Source organism: Mesoplodon mirus (assembly GCF_964341445.2).
Source record: "Mesoplodon mirus genome assembly, chromosome: 6".
Lineage (NCBI taxonomy): Eukaryota > Metazoa > Chordata > Mammalia > Artiodactyla > Ziphiidae > Mesoplodon > Mesoplodon mirus.
The window spans coordinates 112,641,089-112,661,916 of NC_138982.1; the positions used below are offsets into that span (position 1 = coordinate 112,641,089).

The 20,828-nt window shown below is 36.3% G+C and overlaps 1 protein-coding gene across 1 annotated transcript in view; it reads left to right on the top strand.

The window, feature by feature from the left end:
• The window catches only part of GBE1 (1,4-alpha-glucan branching enzyme 1), a 302,490-nt gene that overhangs the window by 229,591 nt on the left and 52,071 nt on the right, over window positions 1-20,828 (top strand). The window contains exons 11-12 of the mRNA XM_082624667.1: window positions 2,251-2,361; window positions 5,283-5,454. Of these exons, the coding sequence (XP_082480793.1) occupies window positions 2,251-2,361; window positions 5,283-5,454 (283 nt within the window). The remainder of the gene's footprint in view (window positions 1-2,250; window positions 2,362-5,282; window positions 5,455-20,828) is intronic.

The window sequence follows — 20,828 nt, forward strand, 5'->3', positions numbered from 1 at the left end:
TTGGTGAAATGTCTGTTCATGTCTTTTGACCATTTTCTAATTGGATCATTTATTTACTGTGGCGTTTTGAGAGTTCTTTATATAGTCTAGATTCAACTGTTTTGTGGGGGGGGTATGTAGTTGACAAATATTTTATCCCAGTCTTTGCTTGTCTTTTCATCGTCTTCATGTGGACTTGTACAGAACAAAAGTTCTTTGTTTCCTTTAAATTTGATGAAGGCCAATTTATCATTTTTTTTTTCCTTTTAGAGATCTCTTTTGGTGACAAGCCTAAGAATTCTTTGACTCGCCTATGTTTTCTATTAAACATTTTATAGTTTTACTTTTATATTTAAACCCATAGTCCATTTGAGTTAGTTTTTGTTCATTCAACCTGTAAGGGTTTTTTTCTGTTTTTCTTTTGCCTATAGATGTCTAACTCATTCAGCATGATTTGTTGAAAAGTCCATTGAACCTACTTCCACTGAATTGTTTTTACACAGTAGTCGAACTTAATTGGGCATATTTGTATAGGGCATATTAGTTTCAAATTGTTGCTGTATCTAAGTACCACAAACTTAGTGTCTTAAAATAACACAAATTTATTGTCATATAGTCACAAATCTGAAATGGGTCTTACTAAGCTAAAATCACGGCGTTAGTAAGGATGCATTCCTTCTGGAGGCTCTGTTTCCTTGACTTTTCTAGCTTCTAAAAGCCTGTAAAAGCATGGACCTGTATTCCTGTATTCCTTGGTCCATGGTCCCTTCCCCCATCCTCAAAGCCAGCAGGGTAGCATCTTCAAATCTCTCTCTTACTCTGACAATTCAGGCATCTTTTAAGAAAGATGCCTGCAATTACATTCGGCCCATCCAGATAATCCAGGATAATCTACCCATCTCAATGTCCTTAACTTCAACATATCTCTAAAGTCCTTTTAGCCATGTAAGGTGACATATTCACAGACTCTGGGTATTAGGATGTAAACACCTGTGGGTGGCCATTAGTCTGCCTAATACAGCCTGTCCTCTGGTGCTCAGTGATTCACAATGCAATTATGCAGGCTGGCTAAGCACCTCTGAATTCCACTGAGCCAAAAAAAAAAAAAAAAAAAAAAAATGCAAAGGAAGATACAAGCAGGTTGGAGCCCCATTTCTTGTACCAAAATCTTCATTAATTTTCTATTGTTGTGTAACAAACTACCACAAATTTAGCAACTTAAAACATTACTGTTATTATCTCACAGTTTCTTCTAAGGACACCCATTGTATTCAAAGGACCCTCCCACACTCCAGGTTAAGGAATATACAAAGATGTGAATCTGAGGGAGCCGGAATCATAGGGGCCATTTTAGAATTCTGCTTCTATCAGCGTGCCATTGACACTTTTGGACAAGAGAAATGAACCCACTTAGAATGTGTTGAGTAAAAGGACAGGCTATTTTTACGCTATTAACTCTGAGAAGCACCAGCTTTTATAGGATAGGCAGAGGAAGGGATTTTACAGAATGTCTAGAGTGGTGGCAAAACAAAACAAAACAATCAAGAGTTTTGCAATGGTAGACCAAGAAGGAAAGCATTTCATGGAAGGGGTAGGGTCAGCATTATCATCACGTACTGCAAGCATTTGCCTAAGAAAGAGCAATTACTGACCTAGGAGACAATCATAGTCTGAGATTTTGGCAAGGTCATTTGCACTGAAGAGGTGCTAGTGGCACAGAAGCCACACTGGAGATTGAGTAGCAGCTGAAGTGGAAACAAAAATGTGTGGTCTGTTAAGATGATAATTATTTCATGATAATTAAGCTTTACACTTTGAAATAACAGTTGTTTTAATTTTTTTTAAGAACAGAACAAGACATTATTCTTGCTATTTTTTTTTTTATTCAAACCTAAAAACGTAGCAAGTATATCTCTACCTTGTGGAAGTTGTGGAAAGACATACCACACAACAACACTTCACTATGGTCATTAATCAAGAGGTAGCAGCTATTACAGAGGAAAAAGGTTACAAAAATCCTAAAATGCAGTGATCAAATCATCTGCAGAAAAACAAACACATGCACACACACATGCAACACCACTGTCATTTGGATAGTCTGTATAAAAGCTGTGATTTCAGTAAAAGTTTTGACAAAGATATTTTTGCTCTGTGGATTTGCTTATATCTGCATCTCAAATAATTTGGATTGATATGATGTATACCCTCAGACTGGGATTTAAAGTAAGGATGATAATGGTGTATTGGAATTATTTTTTGTCTTTTATTTAGTTACTTAAAGAATATAAAGATGAAGATTGGGATATGGGCAATATAGTGTATACACTCACAAACAGACGCTCCCTTGAAAAGTGCATTGCTTATGCAGAGAGCCATGATCAGGTAAATTAATATGTGTATAAACCATTCTGTCTCTGTCTGTATTTATTAACATACCTAATTATAAACATATCACAGTACAAATTTCTATAGTTTAATACTGTTAATGTAATGTGTTATCTGTCTATTTTATGTGACAACTATTCATACTTGAAAAACATTTAAAAATTATTTTGTAGATCCATAAATTCCAACTTCAAAATGCAGTACCACTTTTACCCTGCCAAACTGTAATTAAATGATTGTGAATGACAGTTTCAAGTGTTATCTTATGTCTTTTCCTTTGTTGTCACAAGAGGAATGTTGGTGCTAATCCAGGTTAATTTTAATTTCCATTTTAGGTTTCCTTCTAAAAATTTTCTGTTATGCCTTTTCACAAGCTTTCATCATTTTTTCCCTCAGTCATTCAAATCTTTTGCTGATTGATCTCCCTGACCTCTGTTCCTCTTGATTTTACTCCATCCTCTCTAATGTAGTCCGAGGTATTTTCCAAAGGGCAAAGCTAATTTTGTCAACCCAGATCTTTTGGTTAAAGCTTCTCATTCACAGCCTGTCATATCCTGGCCCATGCCAAAGTTTATTCTCTGCTCAACCCTCCAAGAGTTCTATTCTTCAATACTGTTAAATTTCCACCCATTCCTGAGTAGGTCAACCTTGCTCCAATCTTGTACTTTTCCCTACACACCTGCAAATGCCTACTTCACCTGGGAAGCTCGTGTAAAGACCTAATGCCCTGGCTCAGACATACTCTCCCTGAAGCCTTCATCCAGGTGTATAGGGAAAAAATAGTTTCCCCATTCTTCACTTTCTCATCACATTTTAAGCAGAAAATTTGTTTCTGATACCTTTGTTATTTCCAGCCTTAGCACTGTGCTATTCCTCGTAGTCACTCAATAAACATAAATAAATGCAGGAAAAGGCCATTCAGTTATATAAAGCCTATGAACCAGCATAAGCAACATAAAATGAACTCCTTATACATTAAAAAGACAGTAAAACTTTCTGAAATTATTTGCAGTATATGTATTCAGAAAATTAAAGTTAAAACAATAAGCTCCTCTGGTATTTCAGCAGAAATTGACGATTTAAGGTAGACACTAGTTTTTCAGGTGTCTCCTTTAACTGTTAAGAAAGTATAAGTAGACCAGAGGTCAGCTACCAAGGCCCATGGACCAAATTCTGTCTGCTGCTTGTTTTTGTAAAGGTAATTGGAACACAGCCATGTTCATTCACTCATCTATTGTCTATGGCTGCTTTTGAGCCATAATGGTATATTTAAGTAGTTGAGACTGAGGAAGGAGCCCACAATGCCTACACTATGTACTGTTTGGCCTGTACAGAAAGTTTGCTCACTCATAAAGTAGACATATATTAAGTTTTGCATCTTCCTAGTTGGGGCAGTACTTTCTTTTCAACTTAAATTGGCTGTGGAGCAGATCAAATAAATACCTATGAAGAAACCAGAACCAAAACGTAACAAAATAAGAAATGAATAGTATTAATTTAAGGATGGGGGAATCCCCATTGCCAAATACATAACATACATACATAAATCCCCATTGCCAAATACATAACAATATGAAAATTAAAATGCATGCATAAATGATATCTTTCTATTACAAACTCCTAGCAGTTGTAGCATGTTTTGAGCTCCCAATATATGTGTATTTTATATGAATGAATAAAAGAATAAATAAATGAGTTGAATAAACAAATTGAAGATGAAACTGGTAGGTTAATTTCATAATTTTTCTCCCCAAATGTACAGAAACAGTATGGATTTACCAAGAATTATTTCATACTTTAAAGATCCACATAATTCTGCCTTATATTACAAATTGTCAGGAATGTACAAAAAGATGCAAATTGCTTAGTTCTTTCTATAAAAACAAATGTATACTGAATTTTAAACCTGATAACAAATTATAAATATGAATATATATGTGAAAATAGCTTAGAGATTAAAATAGGTTTATAAGTAAAAATATTTTTCTAAAAATGAAAATAATCATACAGTAATAGGGTGAGGAGATTATGGTTTAGTCTCTATGTTTCACTATGTATAATTTTTGTCAATAAATAACACTTGGGATTAGTTAGCTGTTTTTAACCATAAATAATTCAGATTGTTAAGAGGCCTCTTCTGCTCAGGGTGTTTCTGAGTTAACCTGCCCCATTTGTCAACTATTATATTTTCATATAAAATAAACTAATTCTAGATTAGGTGGCAAATATGAGAAAGCAAATTTTACATTTTAAGAAAAAGTTGTCAATTTGCTGCTGAAGGGGAGAGGGTCCATTGTAATATATTTATATACATATTTTATATATATAAATACATCTATATAAATATAAATGCATATACATATAACTTACTTTTGGAAACTCTTCCATTCTTTCAAAACAATAAAATCATGATATGCAAGATACTTTTAAAAATCTATTAGTATTCTAATAGTTTAACGTAAGATTATGGGATTATATGAAATCATGTATGTGAAACTTTTGAAAATTGTGAAGCACTATAGAATTTAAAGAATTCATTCAATTAAAAAATTCATTGTTCAAATCCTAAAAAAAAGAAAAAATATCTGTTAGTATTCTCAACATTAAAATACATGTTTATTCTAACTTCAAAAAATGTGAAGCATCAGCTTATTATAACAAATATTCAGGTAGCTTATCATGAGTTTTTCAACAAGCTATTTTAAAAACGAAAGAAACATAGGTACATGAGGTCTCTCATGTATTTCACCAGCTCACCTTCAACATAGTGACTGTTGGAAAATACATGAAATTAATATTAATTCACACACCTCTTCTGCATTGTTTCCATTCTGTATAATTACATGTTATTCTAGTATAAATCACAGCTGCTTAGTACCTATTATTTGCATTTATCTCAGTGACTTTTATTTTTATAGGCACTCGTTGGGGATAAGACGCTGGCATTTTGGTTGATGGATGCTGAAATGTATACCAACATGAGTGTTCTAACCCCGTTTACTCCAGTTATTGATCGTGGAATACAGCTTCATAAAATGATTCGACTCATTACGCATACACTCGGCGGAGAAGGCTATCTCAATTTCATGGGTAAGTATGAGCTGAACATATATCCAATCTGTGTTTAAAATGTTAACTAATATTATATATGACATAAGTTATGTAGAATATTTTGGTTTGGTTGTTCAGGTTTAAAATAGAAAATTATAACTTTATTTCTTTAAAGCACTGTCATGTGTAAACTGTAAAAATTAAATTACTTTAAGATAATTGTTATACTAATACATGATGCAAAAGTAATCTAATGGCTGGTATTTTATTTAATATTGTTGTCAATAAGTGGGGTGAACTTTTTTTAAACAGAATTATTATTCTGAATTTAATCATTGAGTTTATTATTATAGTGTTTGTAATACATTGAACATAAGAAGGATATAATTGTCATATCATAGCATATTGAGCTAATATTATTGGTCTTCTTTGAGGTAATTGTATACCAGTATACTGGTATTATAAATGTGGAAGCCAACACCCAAGATACTGTGATGGACAAAAAATATATATTTATTTTAGAAAACAGGAAAATATGAATATTCAAAGGTCATTGTTGTCTGAAGGATCTTGAATGATAAAACATAAAAATCAGCTAATACCATTTTCAGTTCTATTTGGTCAACCATGACCATTTGAGTTTTAGGAAATTTCACCAGGTTTTAGGTTAGAGAGAGCTGGAAAGACTGGAAAATACGTATAGGAGACTGACATTTTTCTACAATAAAAGGTGTAGAGCTTCAGATTAATTCATTTCTATCTGGAAATTTTTATTAAAAAATCTCACATTGGACTTTTTTTTTTTTTTTTTTTTTTTGCGGTACACGGGGCTCTCACTGTTGTGGCCTCTCCCGTTGCGGAGCACAGGCTCCGGACGCACAGACTCAGCGGCCATGGCTCACGGTCCCAGCCGCTCCACAGCATGTGGGATCTTCCCAGACCGGGGCACGAATGCGTGTCCCCTGCATCGACAGGCGGACTCTCAACCACTGCACCACCAGGGAAGCCCTCAGATTGGACTTTTAAAAGCCTCTATTGTTTGCTAACTTGAGATTAGGAAGCCAGACCCAATAAACCATACACCAGATTTCACCCATACAACCTGTACCTTTCAGTGCATCCCTCTCCTCTCAGGATCACCAAAATTTGTTAATATTCCCAACCTGTCAGGAAGTGGCCCTTATGACCTGTGAGACGGCACTTTGTCTTTCAGGCACCAGGCTGGGCTTCCTGGGTGGACTTTGCAGGCATTGTATTCATGAGTACAACCAGCCTCAGTTCCTAAAAGGCAACTAGTCAGTCCTCCTTCACATAATGAGCATCATTCACGAGTATGGCTTTTCCAGTAAGGCCTTAGTCGCACAGTTAATTCAATTATATCTTGATGAAAAGGTGGAGTCAATGAGCTTAGGTAAACAACTATGTCACCATGTAAAGTGAGAGATTTTTTAATGTTTTATTTCATTTACAAAAGCAGGGTTTATTAAATTGTTGCAGTGTATATAGATAGATTAAAAAGAAAATGAAAGAGCTTCCTTATATATATGGAAACTAAAACAACTTTCTTGTTAGGGAAATAAAATCAAAGAAGACCTCTGATTTCATGCTGTTAGTCCTGTCATTAATTCTTGAAGCCCATTGCATCCGAGAATTCTAGTAATCCTGACTTAGCTTACTGCTTTAGTCTGGAAGTTGTGTAAGCAATATCAGCTCAGAAGCCTATAGTGAAGAGTTGAGAGTGTCAGTAGTTTGAAGTACCTGATAGAGTCTTTTTCCTGAGAGACTGTCCTTTGTTGAAGACAATTCTAGCCCATAGCATACAACAGAGCATCAGAGTAAAACAAAACTATCAGCAGAAGATAGAGAATTAATGGCCCTAGTTAATTTAATATTGATAACTTTCAGATTAAAAAAGGTCTGATGGGGCTTCCCTGGTGGCGCAGTGGATGAGAGTCCACCTGCCGATGCAGGGGACACGGGTTCGTGCCCCAGGACAGGAAGATCCCACATGCCGCAGAGCAGCTGGGCCCGTTAGCCATGGCCACTGAGCCTGCACGTCCGGAGCCTGTGCTCCGCAACGGGAGAGGCCACAACAGTGAGAGCCCCGCGTACCGCAAAAAAACAAAAAAACAAAAAAAGTGATTCCAATTTCTCATTTAAAAAGTACTGAACTAGCAGGGTTAAAATCAACAAAACTAACAATGTTTCACTACTATAATATGGCATGGTAGTCCAGAAAACTGAAAACTCATGTTATAATCATAAAATACATATTCCCCATGACATGCTGTTACTGCATAAAACTGAAATGTCAGAAATAATCTGGAATCATTGGGACTCATTGATTTGCTCCCTCATTTATTTATTCATGCATTCAGTTAAGCCAATTGTTTTCATGTCAATTTCTGGATGTAAGTAGAGTTGTGTGAAGGCAAAGAAGTTCATGCTTGATAGCTTTTATAGTATCAGTGAGGTCATCATTTGAGCGTGGAAGGAGTAAGAGACTTGAGAAAAAAATGTAGAAGTATGAAATAGACATCTTCAGGCATGAAAATACTAGAGAACTGTAGTAGGATATCTAGGTAATACTGAATGCTCATTTGAGATTTGTAATCAAGATTATAAACCAAATCAACCTCTTTGTTGTGTGACATTTTTTTTTTTTTCCTAGAAGACCATGGTTGATCAAGGGTTGGAATTTTGTCAGGCATCTGTCAAAAGAGGAAAGGGTTTTAAAAGTATTAGAAAATAGCTGATATAATAGAGAACCCATAAATCACTGATTCTCAAAATTGCACACTGGAATGACCTGGAGAGTTTCAAAAAATACTAGAAATTGTGATTGAATTGGCCTTGGCTGTAACCTGGGCTTTGGAATTTTTTAAAGATTCCTTAAGGCTAGGAAGTAAAGAGAGAATACCAAGAGGATGTAAAAGATATAAGAAAGTTCTCTGGTTCTAGAACAGAAATCGTAGAGGGCACAGTACAAGGAAGGGAAGTTGGGACAGATGATGGGTATGTTGTGAGTCCAACTGTCAGTGAAGGGCCAATGAAGGACCAAGAGGCTGGACTTGGACTTCCCATAGCAAACAAGGCAAACAGGAATGGGGCTGCTTCTGGAGTTTTCCTGGTTGGTATTGAGAAGGTTTCTCAAATAGATTTTCATCAACAGATAAAATTTAAATGAGAAGCCTTTTCCACTTTTCTTATATTGTTTTCTCTATTTATAAACAAACTAAAATCACGACAATGGAGTAAACTGTCTTTTATTAACAGTGTGGTCATCTGGTATGCGTACATCTGTTTTTATTACTTTCTTGTTTAGGAATCTCATTACCATGATGTTTTCCTAGTTTCTGTAATGAGGAGTACCTGCAGAGAAAGAGGCATAATTACAAACGGGCCATTTTCTCTCTCAGCAGTATTATGAAATTTCCATTACTAAATTTGAAGGATTTTCTCAATATGATTATATTGTATTTTAACATTTGAAATTCTGTGGGACATTCTTTAATGAATATGTTACATTCTCCCTAAAGCCACAGGGAAAGTTGGATGGATTTTGTGTCAGTCTGCATTTAGTGATAGCTACGTTATACTTCAGTGTAAAATGTGTGATCCTACTTCACATCTTCCATCTGTGATTGTTTAGTGTCAAACTTGTAAATTCTTCTTTTTTCTGATAGATAGGAATACAATAAAACTTTAAATGTCTTCCTGCTAAGTGCTGGAATTGAAGCAGTTATAAGAGGACAACATACACTCTGCCTAACAGTAGGAGTGCTGGTTTTTGGCATTTTCTCTTAGCTTGTTGAGGCAAGTTTACTGAATGTGACACAGCTAGGAGAAGTCTGTAAAACTGAGCTGTGAAAAACTGTAAAATTCTCAATATGAGCAGCTGTAAATGGCTTGAAGCCCTGTTAAAATGCTCAGAGACACAAATATTATCTATTTTAAATGGCATAGACTTAAAAGTAATCGCCCCAATTTGATTCACAGCACACTGATAACCAATTTTGGCTGGCATTTAATGAGAACATGAGTACAGCATGGGGCTAAGAAGGAAGTACTGCTGCAGTTACCTGGGGATCTTTAAAATACTGAACCCTGAGCCTCATCAACCTTTCATGCCAGAGTCAGCGATCGTGAGACTGTGGCACTAGTGGTTTTTTAAAAAATCTCACAAAGTGATTAATTTGTGGAGATATAACATAGAGATCCACTGATGGGAAGGAAATGCAAAAATGAAAGTTGGGCCAAAGGCAGATCCAGACTGTGCTGGGATCACTGTGGGCTAGCTGAGGGACTTGCCTGTCCCTTTCCCGACGTGATTTAAATACCCCGCTCAGCACCAGAAGTGTTCTTTCTGACAGGTTAATTTTCACACAAGAACCTTCAAATCCTTGCTGACGATTATAACCTGGGAGAAGAGTCACTTTAGAGAAGTTCATCTTAACCTAGTGAAGAATTTTCTGATGTAATTTATCCACATTTTTCTCTAGCCCACTCACATTGTTCAAGTTGAATACATCATACCCTTTACACATAGGAAAAGGGTCTACTAGTAATCTGGATGTTGAGAGGAAAACAGAAGCAATTGAGCCTATGTGTCCTTAATTCTTCCCGTCTTGATCTTAGGGTAGGATATCTGTATAAGTCCCTGCATTTCTTCTTTTGGGGTCTGTGTGGTTGTCAGTGGTGTTATTGGGTGTGGTGTAAATCATTCTCCCTACACTACTGTTCAGCTGGGCTGACCTCCTACTGAAGTTCCAAAGAAATGGTTAAAGCAATAAGATGCGACCCACTGCAGGACCCCAGTCCTTATCCATCTAAGCAAGGTCTGCTGCTCTCTGGTCATTTGCCTCTAAGCCTTTTATGCCAGAAACAAGAATTTTTTTCTCTCTTTGGTTTATTGCTCTAAAACTGCATCAGAAAGTAGAGATATTAATTATTACTGTTGGTTCAAATGTTTATTTCATTAGAGAGGCTTGCTGGGAAAATAAGATTGTTCTTCTGTGCAGAACATGCTAACCAATGGATTATTATTCCTCATGTGTTATGGATTTTAAGCCAAAACTTACCATCTAGGACACTGACTTTTCTCCTGGAGAAGGTATATGATCATATCTTTATAAAGAAAGAAAATTCCCACATATGGGAGACACTTATTTTTCTTTTCATCTCTCTCTCCTCAAGGTGAGATAATCACAAATAGGAAGTTCAACATGTAGGCTGCATAGCAGATTTCCTAATGTAACAAAACAATAAAGTGGGCCTGGACCTTAAAATAAGTTCCAGGGAAAAGAGCACAATTTTTTCTAAAGTTAATATCTGAATTCTTTGCTCTTAGGCTACTACACACACAAAAACACACACACAAACACACACTGTATGTATACTGTGTGTGTATATGTATGTGTATGTATGCATGTATATATATATATATATATATATATATATATATAACATTGAATGAACTCACTATCCACATAGCTCTGGGTTAAAAGTTTAGTATATAAACTTCTCTAGCTCCATTGTTGAGTTGTAGATGGTGGAGTTTGCAGAATGGAGGAACTATGTAATTTAACATTATTTAGAAACATAGAAATTTCATCAAAACTTCTTTATTACTTTGTTACCTAGCATTTTAAAAGAACTCCAAAGCCTCACTTTATGAGCTTCAGTGTCCCACAGAAGAATCCTCTAAATTCAGGGAGTCAGCTAGGTCCAGGATCCTCTGTCAAATTGCTCATCTTCCTAAGAAGGGAAAAAATAAGATATTATCCTAGGACATGTGAGTAAAGATAAATTAATATATAATGGACACCATTCCTAGCCCTGGATTCCTAATTTAGAGTTATATCGTTAACTAAGCCTCCCCCTGATCCAATCCCAAAGGCCCACCTGGATGATAACCTCATCTTATTGGTGGAATCTGCCTAAAGGATATGCCAATAAATGAATAAGCATCCCACTCTCCCCCACTGGTCCCATGGTATGGATTTTCTTTACACGTCACAATATTTCAGCTGTGGCGTTAGGCTCTTGAATAATTTCTCTCCTTTACTAATTCTCTTCTCTCCACTTTTACTAGACAGTAAGTCTTGTTATTTGGCTCACAGCCTTTTAGAGCTTTTCATAGGCTTCTAGAGGTTACCAAGAAACCCCCAGATCTTCCTTCCAAGCAGGGTTGATCAGAGAGTTTATTTTAGCTAAAAGACTGAATGGCTGACTTTTCCAGTATTATTCAAACAGGCTGTAAAAATCCTTATAACTATAGGATGCAAAAGGTGATTGATTATATATTACCAGAGCTGGTGAGCTATGTATGGCTGTCATCTCTTGGGATGTGATGGTGACTGCTCTAACCACAAATAATCTGCTTTGACAGCGTTTCTCCTGAGCAACTTGCCAACAGGAGATAGGATTTAGAAGGTGAATTTCTTTGCCTCTAAAACTTTAGATCATTATCTGAGTTTTTACTCTCCACCCCACCTCACTCCCCCAAACAAAGCAGGATGGTGAAATATACACACTAATCTCAGTTAGTAGTAGAGAGATTAAATTCCTTGGGAAATATAGTAATTTTTCTTTTTCCTTTCTCACTGGAGAGACATAGGTTTCTCTTTGGGAATATATTTTCCTTGAGGGATTAGGGGCATGCATATTATTTGGGTGACTTGTCTTCATTTGACAGTCTTTGAACATGCTAGTCTTAAACTAGCTCCAATAACTTGAATATTTACCCTGAGCAAGGCAGTACAATAAGTGCTTTATATATAATATCTAATTTAAACCTGTGTTGCCATCCTGAGAGGTAGGAATTATTGCCTTCATTTCACATGTAAAGGACATGAAAGGTTAAGTGGCTTGTTCAGATCAATACAAGAGCCAGAATTTGAGCACAGCTCTGTCTGCCTCACACTACTTCATATGAGCCAATATAGTCAGCCCTCAGTTCCCGTGAGGGGGCAGGGATTGCTTCCAGGACCCTCAAGGATAGCAAAATCTAAGGATGTTCAGGTCCCTTATGTAAAATCACAATCACGCAGTAGTCTTCTGTATCCGTGGTTTCTGCATCCTGGGATACGGAGGGCCAACTCTATTATTATTTTACCTGAAATGTATGCTAAGATTGTCAGTGATGTTGGTAAATCTCTAGCTATAGACATCCCTCCAGAGGAGGTAAGTCAAAGAGGAAAATAACAAACCAAATTTTATATTGTGCAGCAATCTGAAACAAATCAAGGGAGAAAGTAACTTATTCTCAAATTTCAAGCCAGTCTTACAAATGACTTGTTAGTCCCCTATGCTTCCTTCATTCTACAGTGATTCAGCACCTACTGCCAGGTCAAGTACCAGCCTAGGACCTATCTTACAAAGAGAAGATGTAGGCATTAGCTCATGGAACGTAGTATCCAGGAAGGAGACTGACAAAGCCAGATAGCCGTAAGTGTGTTGGGTGATAAATGTCACCTTCAAGATCCACATTGAGCAGTGTGAGTACCCCAGGGAAGAACACTAAACTGATACTCGTGGGGGAGGAAGTGGTGGGCTATAAGGGAGGGTGTCCTGCAGAAAGGGGGTTCAGTTTAAAGTGTCCCATTCCTCTCTATCCTGATCCTCTATGAGTGTCCCTCACTGGAATGGTGACTACGAAAAGCTAAGAAGGTGAAACACGGGGAGATCAGCTCGGTGCTTTGTGACCGTGACCGCCTGGAGGGGTGGGATGGGGAGGGTGGGAGGGAGGGAGATGCATGAGGGAAGGGATGTGGGAACAGATGTATATGTATGACTGATTCACTTTGTTATAAAGCAGAAACTAATAAACAAACAAACAAACAAACAAAAAAGAAGGTGAAACAGAATGAGTGACATATTAATTTAGGACATGAATGATGAGAGAGAGGCCAGGTTATAGAGAGCTATTGAAGGGTTTTAAAGGAGACTGACATTGTCAGATCCACAGTTTAGATATGTTACTGGACTAAAAATGTGAGAGATAGATTTGAGGGGGCAATGACCTCACACTAAATATAGCACTGCAAGATCTTCTGTCACTGGAGTTCTTTAAAATTGGTTTAAAACTGTAGGTCTCAGTTCTTTCCACACTATTCACATCAATCAATAAATTGGATGTATCTCTTGTGGATGGGTTCAAAATCATTTACTTCATTAAAAGAAAAAGATTTTTCTGAAGATTATGAGGAAAATAAAACTGCCATTTTCCAGAACCGTACGAATACTAGGATCCCTCTGATTATTGCCTCAAAATGAAAGAGAAATTTAATTGTTAATTCCACCTAAGTTATGTAATATAAGGATAAAACTATCATTATATTATTGAGGTAAATTATTCTTACTGCATATTTATATCCAAAGTAATCAAGTAATAGTACTTGAAATTTTTGGTCTATGTAGGTCATATAAAAGATATGTTTCTTTGTGCAAGTTTGAATCAACCTCTGCATTTTATTTCATAATTCAAAAATGATCCAGGTGCTTGATTTAAGCAGTTTTAAAAATATAGGTAGTATAGGTATAACTCACATTATGAAATAACTATCATTTGGAAAAGTTTTCTTTAATTTAGAGTTTGAAAATGAATAATTTGAGATGCAATTGAAAATGTGTTATTTTAAAGAATTCTGTAATATAGCAAAGAATTACCACCTGATTTGTCTTTCACGAAAACATTTTCATATCATTAAATTGCTTAAAGTAAGTTGTACCTGTAGAAGCATAAATTATAAATTAAAAAGAATGATAGCATAATTTTTTTTTTTTTTTTTGTCGTACGCGGGCCTCTCACTGTTGTGGCCTCTCCCGTTGCGGAGCACAGGCTCCGGACGCGCAGGCTCAGCGGCCATGGCTCACGGGCCCAGGCGCTCCGCGGCATGTGGGATCTTCCCGGACCGGGGCACGAACCTGCATCCCCTGCATCGGCAGGCAGACTCTCAACCACTGCCCCACCAGGGAAGCTCCCGAGTTATCTGCCCTTTAAAAACATATTTAGGAAATGTATTGAAAATTAACTAAAAAGCTTATACTATTAAACTTTAAAAATGTCAACTTTCAGTTTTTATAGAGGAATTTTATAGCTTGAGAGAAACAATCCAGAAACTGCTCTGCATCTTTGTTTGTACGCCATTGTCTAATAGACCCTTATGAATTACTTTAAAAAAAACTAATGGGGGGGGGGGGCTTCCCTCGTGGCGCAGTGGTTGAGAGTCCGCCTGCCGATGCAGGGGACACGGGTTCATGCCCCGGTCCTGGAAGATTCCACATGCTGCAGAGCGGCTGGGCCCGTAAGCCATGGCCACTGAGCCTGCGCGTCCGGAGCCCGTGCTCCACAACGGGAGAGGCCACAACAGTGAGAGGCCCGCGTACCGCAAAAAAAAAAAAAAAAAACTAATGGGGCTCCCCTGGTGGCGCAGTGGTTAAGAATTCGCCTGCCAATGCAGGGGACACTGGTTCGAGCCCTGGTGCAGGAAGATCCCACATGCCACGGAGCAACTAAGCCCGTGTGCCACAACTACTGAGCCTGTGCCCTAGAGCTGGAGTGCCACAACTACTGAAGCCTTCGCACCTAGACCCTGTGCCCCGCAACAAGATAAGCCACCGCAATGAGAAGACCATGCTCCGCAACGTGGAGTAGCCCCTGTTCACCGCAACTAGAGAAAGCCTGCACACAGCAATGAAGACCCAATGCAGCCAAAAATAAGTAAATTTATTTTAAAAAATAATAAATAAAAAATAAAATGAAAAATTATTTTTAAAAAGTTAAAAAAATAAAGGAGAGTGATCAAGCAATAAAAACTAATGACTGGATAGGGCCAGGGAAATGGGGAGATATTAGTCAGAGGGTACAAAATTTCAGTTATAAGACAAGTCTGGAAATGTACAGCATGGTGATTACAGTTAATAATAGTGTACTATATAATTGAAAGTTTCTAAGAGAATAGATCTTAAATGTTCTCACTACAAAAATAAAATAGTAATTATGTGACCCAATGGAGGTATTAACAAAAGCTCTGGTGGTAATCATTTTGCAATATATAAGTACATCAAATCAACACATTATACATATTTTTATATACTCTTGGAAGATGTATAATCAAACAATTCCTTGACTACCTGATTCATACAGCATGTTCCTTCTCTACACGAAGTATGCATGCACTTATTTTCAGCAACATGCCTATCTTCCTGGTTTCACAAACATGCCTTATTCATTCATTCTCAAGAGGGTGCTATCACCCCAATAGGGGTGAAAATTGATCCTTAAGGGAGGGCAAACAAAACTTAGATATTATCATCGTTATTGCCCTCCAGAGCATCGTAGCATATTTAAACAGATATGCAGTAGATCTGCAGTATTTAAATTTCACGGGGTGGAAGCAATTAGGAAAAAAATGTCTTAAAAGGCTTGTGTGTGTGTGTCTGTGTGTGTGTGTGTGTGTCATAGGTCAAGGGGCAATAATGACAAAAAGGTCACAAAACACTGTATTATTCATCGTAACTCTAGGCCTTCTGTTCAAGTGTCACCCACTAGATTCTGTTTATCTCAAAGTATCAATAATATCTCAAGGATAATTGTTTCAGTTTTCTAGTTTGATGTGTAGATTCTACTTTTAGAATAGACAAGTAAAAAGTCCTGGCTGGGCCATTCCCATGTAACTAAATGTTCTTTTTGTAAAATGAGACAAAGACATTGGCCTCATATTCTTCCTAACAGTGGTATTGATGAGAGTTCTTATTCCCTTGCAAGATATTTCTCAAGTAGCTAAAAAAGACGGGATTTAAGTTTTAAATATTTTTGAAAGTGAAAAAAAAGTTTTCAATTACTGCCAGCCTACTTCCAACTTAATTCTTTTATTCTTCTCCATTTTTTTTCTTTTTCCCTTGCCAATATATGCTGCCCCCGACTAAATGAGGGCAATAGTTGCCTGAGCAAATTAAAGGCCAGACAACTTAAGATAAAGAGCTGAAACTTTTACATTCTAATTTATTTTTCCTATAGACACCCATCATATTTTTAGTAAAAGACAAGGATATCTGTTCATATTTAATCAGTTGACTTTAAGGTCATAAGTTTAAATTGGAAAAAAGTTCCAGTATCTCTATATTGTTATATGCATATTATGAAAATTATTTATTTTCTTGGATAAGAAAATAATATAATCATTATACACATTAGTATTTAGTATACTGAAATCCATTTTTATTAATAGTTTTGTTTCCTAAAATCAGTTTCTATCTATGTAACTAACCATGGGTACATAAAACACTTGTTTCCTTATGAGTCAGGAATATTTTAATACTTGTTTTGTCTTGAGAAGGTTAATTAGAAAAGGCAGATATAATTATTATGACTTACTGATAGAAAAACAGAATTTTTGAATTTTAATGATTAGAAAAAAAGTTTGCTGTTTTCTGACCCTTATCACAAGATATTTTATATCAAGTAGTATTTCCCCTGCAACTTGATGATATATACTTTAGTGACACCTAAATTGTTTTTGCTTTTCAACTGTACTTAAATAAAACAGTAAATGTCTCCTTTTATGCTGTGGCTAAACATACAATATCAACAGTAAGCATTGGACTGGAAACAGTTCTTTTCACCATGATTTTTATACACATTTGTTTTAATTATTTTGATCATTATAAAATAACTAGGCAATAAATCTGAGAAACTATCAAAAACTCTTGAAACATTGCTTTAAAATGTACATTTTTCAAATTGAGAAATAGGTTACTATCTGTGAAACTAACTAGTATTTTTAACTGTTTCTCTCTACTTTGGCAAACTTCATTATATAATCATGTGTGTTAACCCCTCCTTCTCATACTCTTTTGCCCACTCAAACCCTTGTAGGCCTCCCACTGCCCTCTCTACAGTCTGGAAACTCTGGTTTCTAAGGCCATCATTGACCTGTGGGTCTCTGCACCTACTCCCTGAACTCTCTTGATCACCTGGTTCCCTTTGACACCCCTCATGTCTTCCCTCCCTGCCTTCCTTGTTCTATCAACCATGACACTGTCTCTTTCACCTTGTTTCTCTTTACAATGTACATATTTCCTCAGGGGTTGTCCTGGGCCTCTTTTACTTTTTCCCTACTCTTTCTTTCTCAGAGAGCTCATCTACCTTTAGGCTTTGTCCATCTCTTTAATTCAGATAATGCCCCCCCATCTGCATCTCAGAATCGAACCTTTTGTTCTAAACTACAAATATAAATTTGGAAACTGCCTGCCTGAGATCTCTACATGGTATCTTGTTGGCTCCTGAAATCACTGAATCCAAAACTGTAATCACCCTCCCTACAAATTGTGATGCCTTTCAAAAATTATTATTATTATAAGTATCATCATCTCTCTTCTAGTAACCATGGGTGAACTCTTGAGTCATTTCAGTTGCTCCTTCCTTTTCCTTGTCTGTAACATTCAGCCAGTAACCAAGTCACAGCATCCTTATTCTTCATTTTCTTTTTCCTGTATATACTCCTATGCCGTTTTCCTATTAATATGGCATTTCTTTAAACTTCTAAAGTTTATAAAGCATTTTTTCATGCATAACTTCACTTAGTACAACCAACCAGCAAAGTCAGTATTCTTTTTGTAATTTTCATTCTGAGACAGTATAACACAATGGTTATGAATTCAAGTTTGGAGACAGTCTGCCCACATTCTGATCCTGGCTGCTTTACTTCCTAGCTGCATCATCTGTGGCACATTACTTAATTTTTTGGAACTTCACCTTCATCATGTCATAAATGGGTATTATAATGATACCTATCTTACTGGGCACTTGTAAGAATTAAAATATTTAATGATGTTGTCTTTGGAATTATGCCTTGCATGTAATACGTGTTTAGTAAGTGTAAGTTCTAACTATATTACAAATAATGGAAAGTTATACAACTTGAGGTTATATATTGTGACAGAGTACTAAAATTCATGTCATTTGTTTCTATATCCCATGTTTTACTCACTGTATACACATAATTTTGCCTATTTTCTAATTTCTATAAGAGAAATTCTTTATTTAATGAAGACTCGACTAGGTTATAGTCAGAAAATTATCTGAAAGCGTAAAACTGCAATGGAATTTGTGGTTATATAAGTCAGTTAGTAGAGTTTACCTCTTAGTATGTTTTCACTCTGTGCTCCCACTGTTCCTATACAGTTTTTTTTTTTTTTAAATGGGTTCCAGGAATAACATTAAAGCAAATATGTATATATCCCTGGATGGTTGTTTAGAATGTCTGCTAAGTTATGAATATTTAGGTATTTCATGAGTTTTGACATCTGTCATTTGGAATGTTAAAAGTTTCTTTTTCCCCTCTGAAAAAGACACAATGATTTTCCATAAAGTTTCAAGAAGTTTTGGGACAACTTTGACACAGTATTTGTATACATTCATGTACCAATTTGTGAGGGACTGTTGAGCCATGATTCTGGATGCTTATTTTAATATATTTTTAGTGTAATTAGAGTCTCTTGGATATTTCTTTACTCTTTAGGTAAGCTATAGCATTTATTTCTGAGTAGCTTTCTTTATATTATTTAAAAATTAATACAGTATGTTCATTTCAGATTAAGATATGTGTTCTATAATAGCATATTTCATATTGTTTCCCTCTGTACTATATATATAATTTCTAACCTGAAGAATAGAAGTTTACTTAGATATTCTTCATACCCTTGGGTTTTTTGGTACAATTACATTAAATTCACTTAATTGTGTATCTATATGTACAGAACATTTCATTGTATAAAATAAAAGTCACAAACCTGAAATGCAGCCCTTCCCACGTAGTCCAGATAAGTACCCAAACACTCTCTCTACATAAGGAAGAAGGAAGAAGAACCAGAAGTGAATATCCACCATTTGAGTCAGCTCTTTAGAAAGAATCTTCCCATAAACAATTCTGCTTGTATATCTTTGGACAAAACTTAGACACAGCACCATAAAGGAGAGCCATAAAGGGAAGTTAGGAAATGTATCTTTTCTTGAAACCAGTTTATCTAGCTAAAAAAAAATATAGATAAGTTTCTTAGACTGAAGGAGATTTGTCTCTGACATAGAAGATGATGTTTAAGCTGGTCGTTGAAGAATGGACAGAATTTCTGGAGGCGTTTGCCTTTTTGACTTGTAACAGGCATTACAAGCCAAGGACTAACTGGAGAGAAGATGTGGAAGCAGGAAACATAGACTGTATCATATTACTGTGGGTCATCTGGTTTGCCTGAAGCAAGTTGTGTATATTGGGAGATAAAGCTTAAAGGTGAACAAAGAAACTCTACTCATTCAGGGACAAATAATAGTGATGAGCATTTCCACATGGAATAGTTTAATGAAATGGTTGGATACCATGAAAGTTAAGCATACAACTGATTAAATCACTAGTTGTGTTGCTTCATTTCTGTGTTCTTTTCTCTACCAAACCATTTCTCTAAACTTTTATGGAAGTATAGAGACTGACTTAGCCTTATGGAAGATTTTAAGGTTTACCTGTGTAGAGGGTGGTGATGGCAGTTGTTTACGTCGCATCAAACCTCTCTAGGAGACATGTGCATAATAGTTTAAATATTATTATTTTAAAGACATAGATTGTTTGTGTTTTTGAACCCTCCCATTTAATTGCCTTGAAAGCCAGTTGATAGGCTAATTCATAAACTTGCCATGACATTTTTAAAATTCGAAATCCATTTTATTCAGAGCAAAGGGAGACACCTGAAGCAAGCAAGTACAATTACTGAGAACCTTTCTTCTTGCTGGGGGAAGAAGTTCACAGTGTTTCCTACAAGCCACCGTGCTGCTAGGGAACTTTTTTCTCATTTCTTGGGCACCAGCGGCCTGAGACGAAGCAAGAGCTGACAGCAGGGAAGTAGAGAAGGATAACTAGCTGTTGGCAGGAACTTGGAGGGATAGAAGCATCATCCAAAGGCAAACTGATACTGGTTCTTTGATTAAGTTATAAGCAGGTAGTTAAATCTCTCTACTAGGGAGTTAGAGTTGCTGCCTACAGAAGAAAGGCTGTGGGAGACTGAACCTCAGAAAAGCTACATCCAGGCTGTGCCTTGAAAGAGCATTAGATTCTTACAGAAATATTCATCTAGCCTGGGAATGATACCAGGATTGAGTTAAATGGATGTTGGTTATGAAGTATAGAGGATTTAAATGAACATTTTCTTTCCAATCTTACTTCCTATGGTTATATGCTTCCCTTCTAAATGCATCTGCTTAGCTCTTAATAATTCATTAGGGAAGTGTGTTAATCTCTATTACTATGTATGTTTGATGTGATCACAGGGAACTGACCCTGACTTAGTGGTAACATATCCTAAATTACAGGCAAATTTTAGGGAAAAATAGTACAGTGTGACTCCACTACTAAACTTTTGAG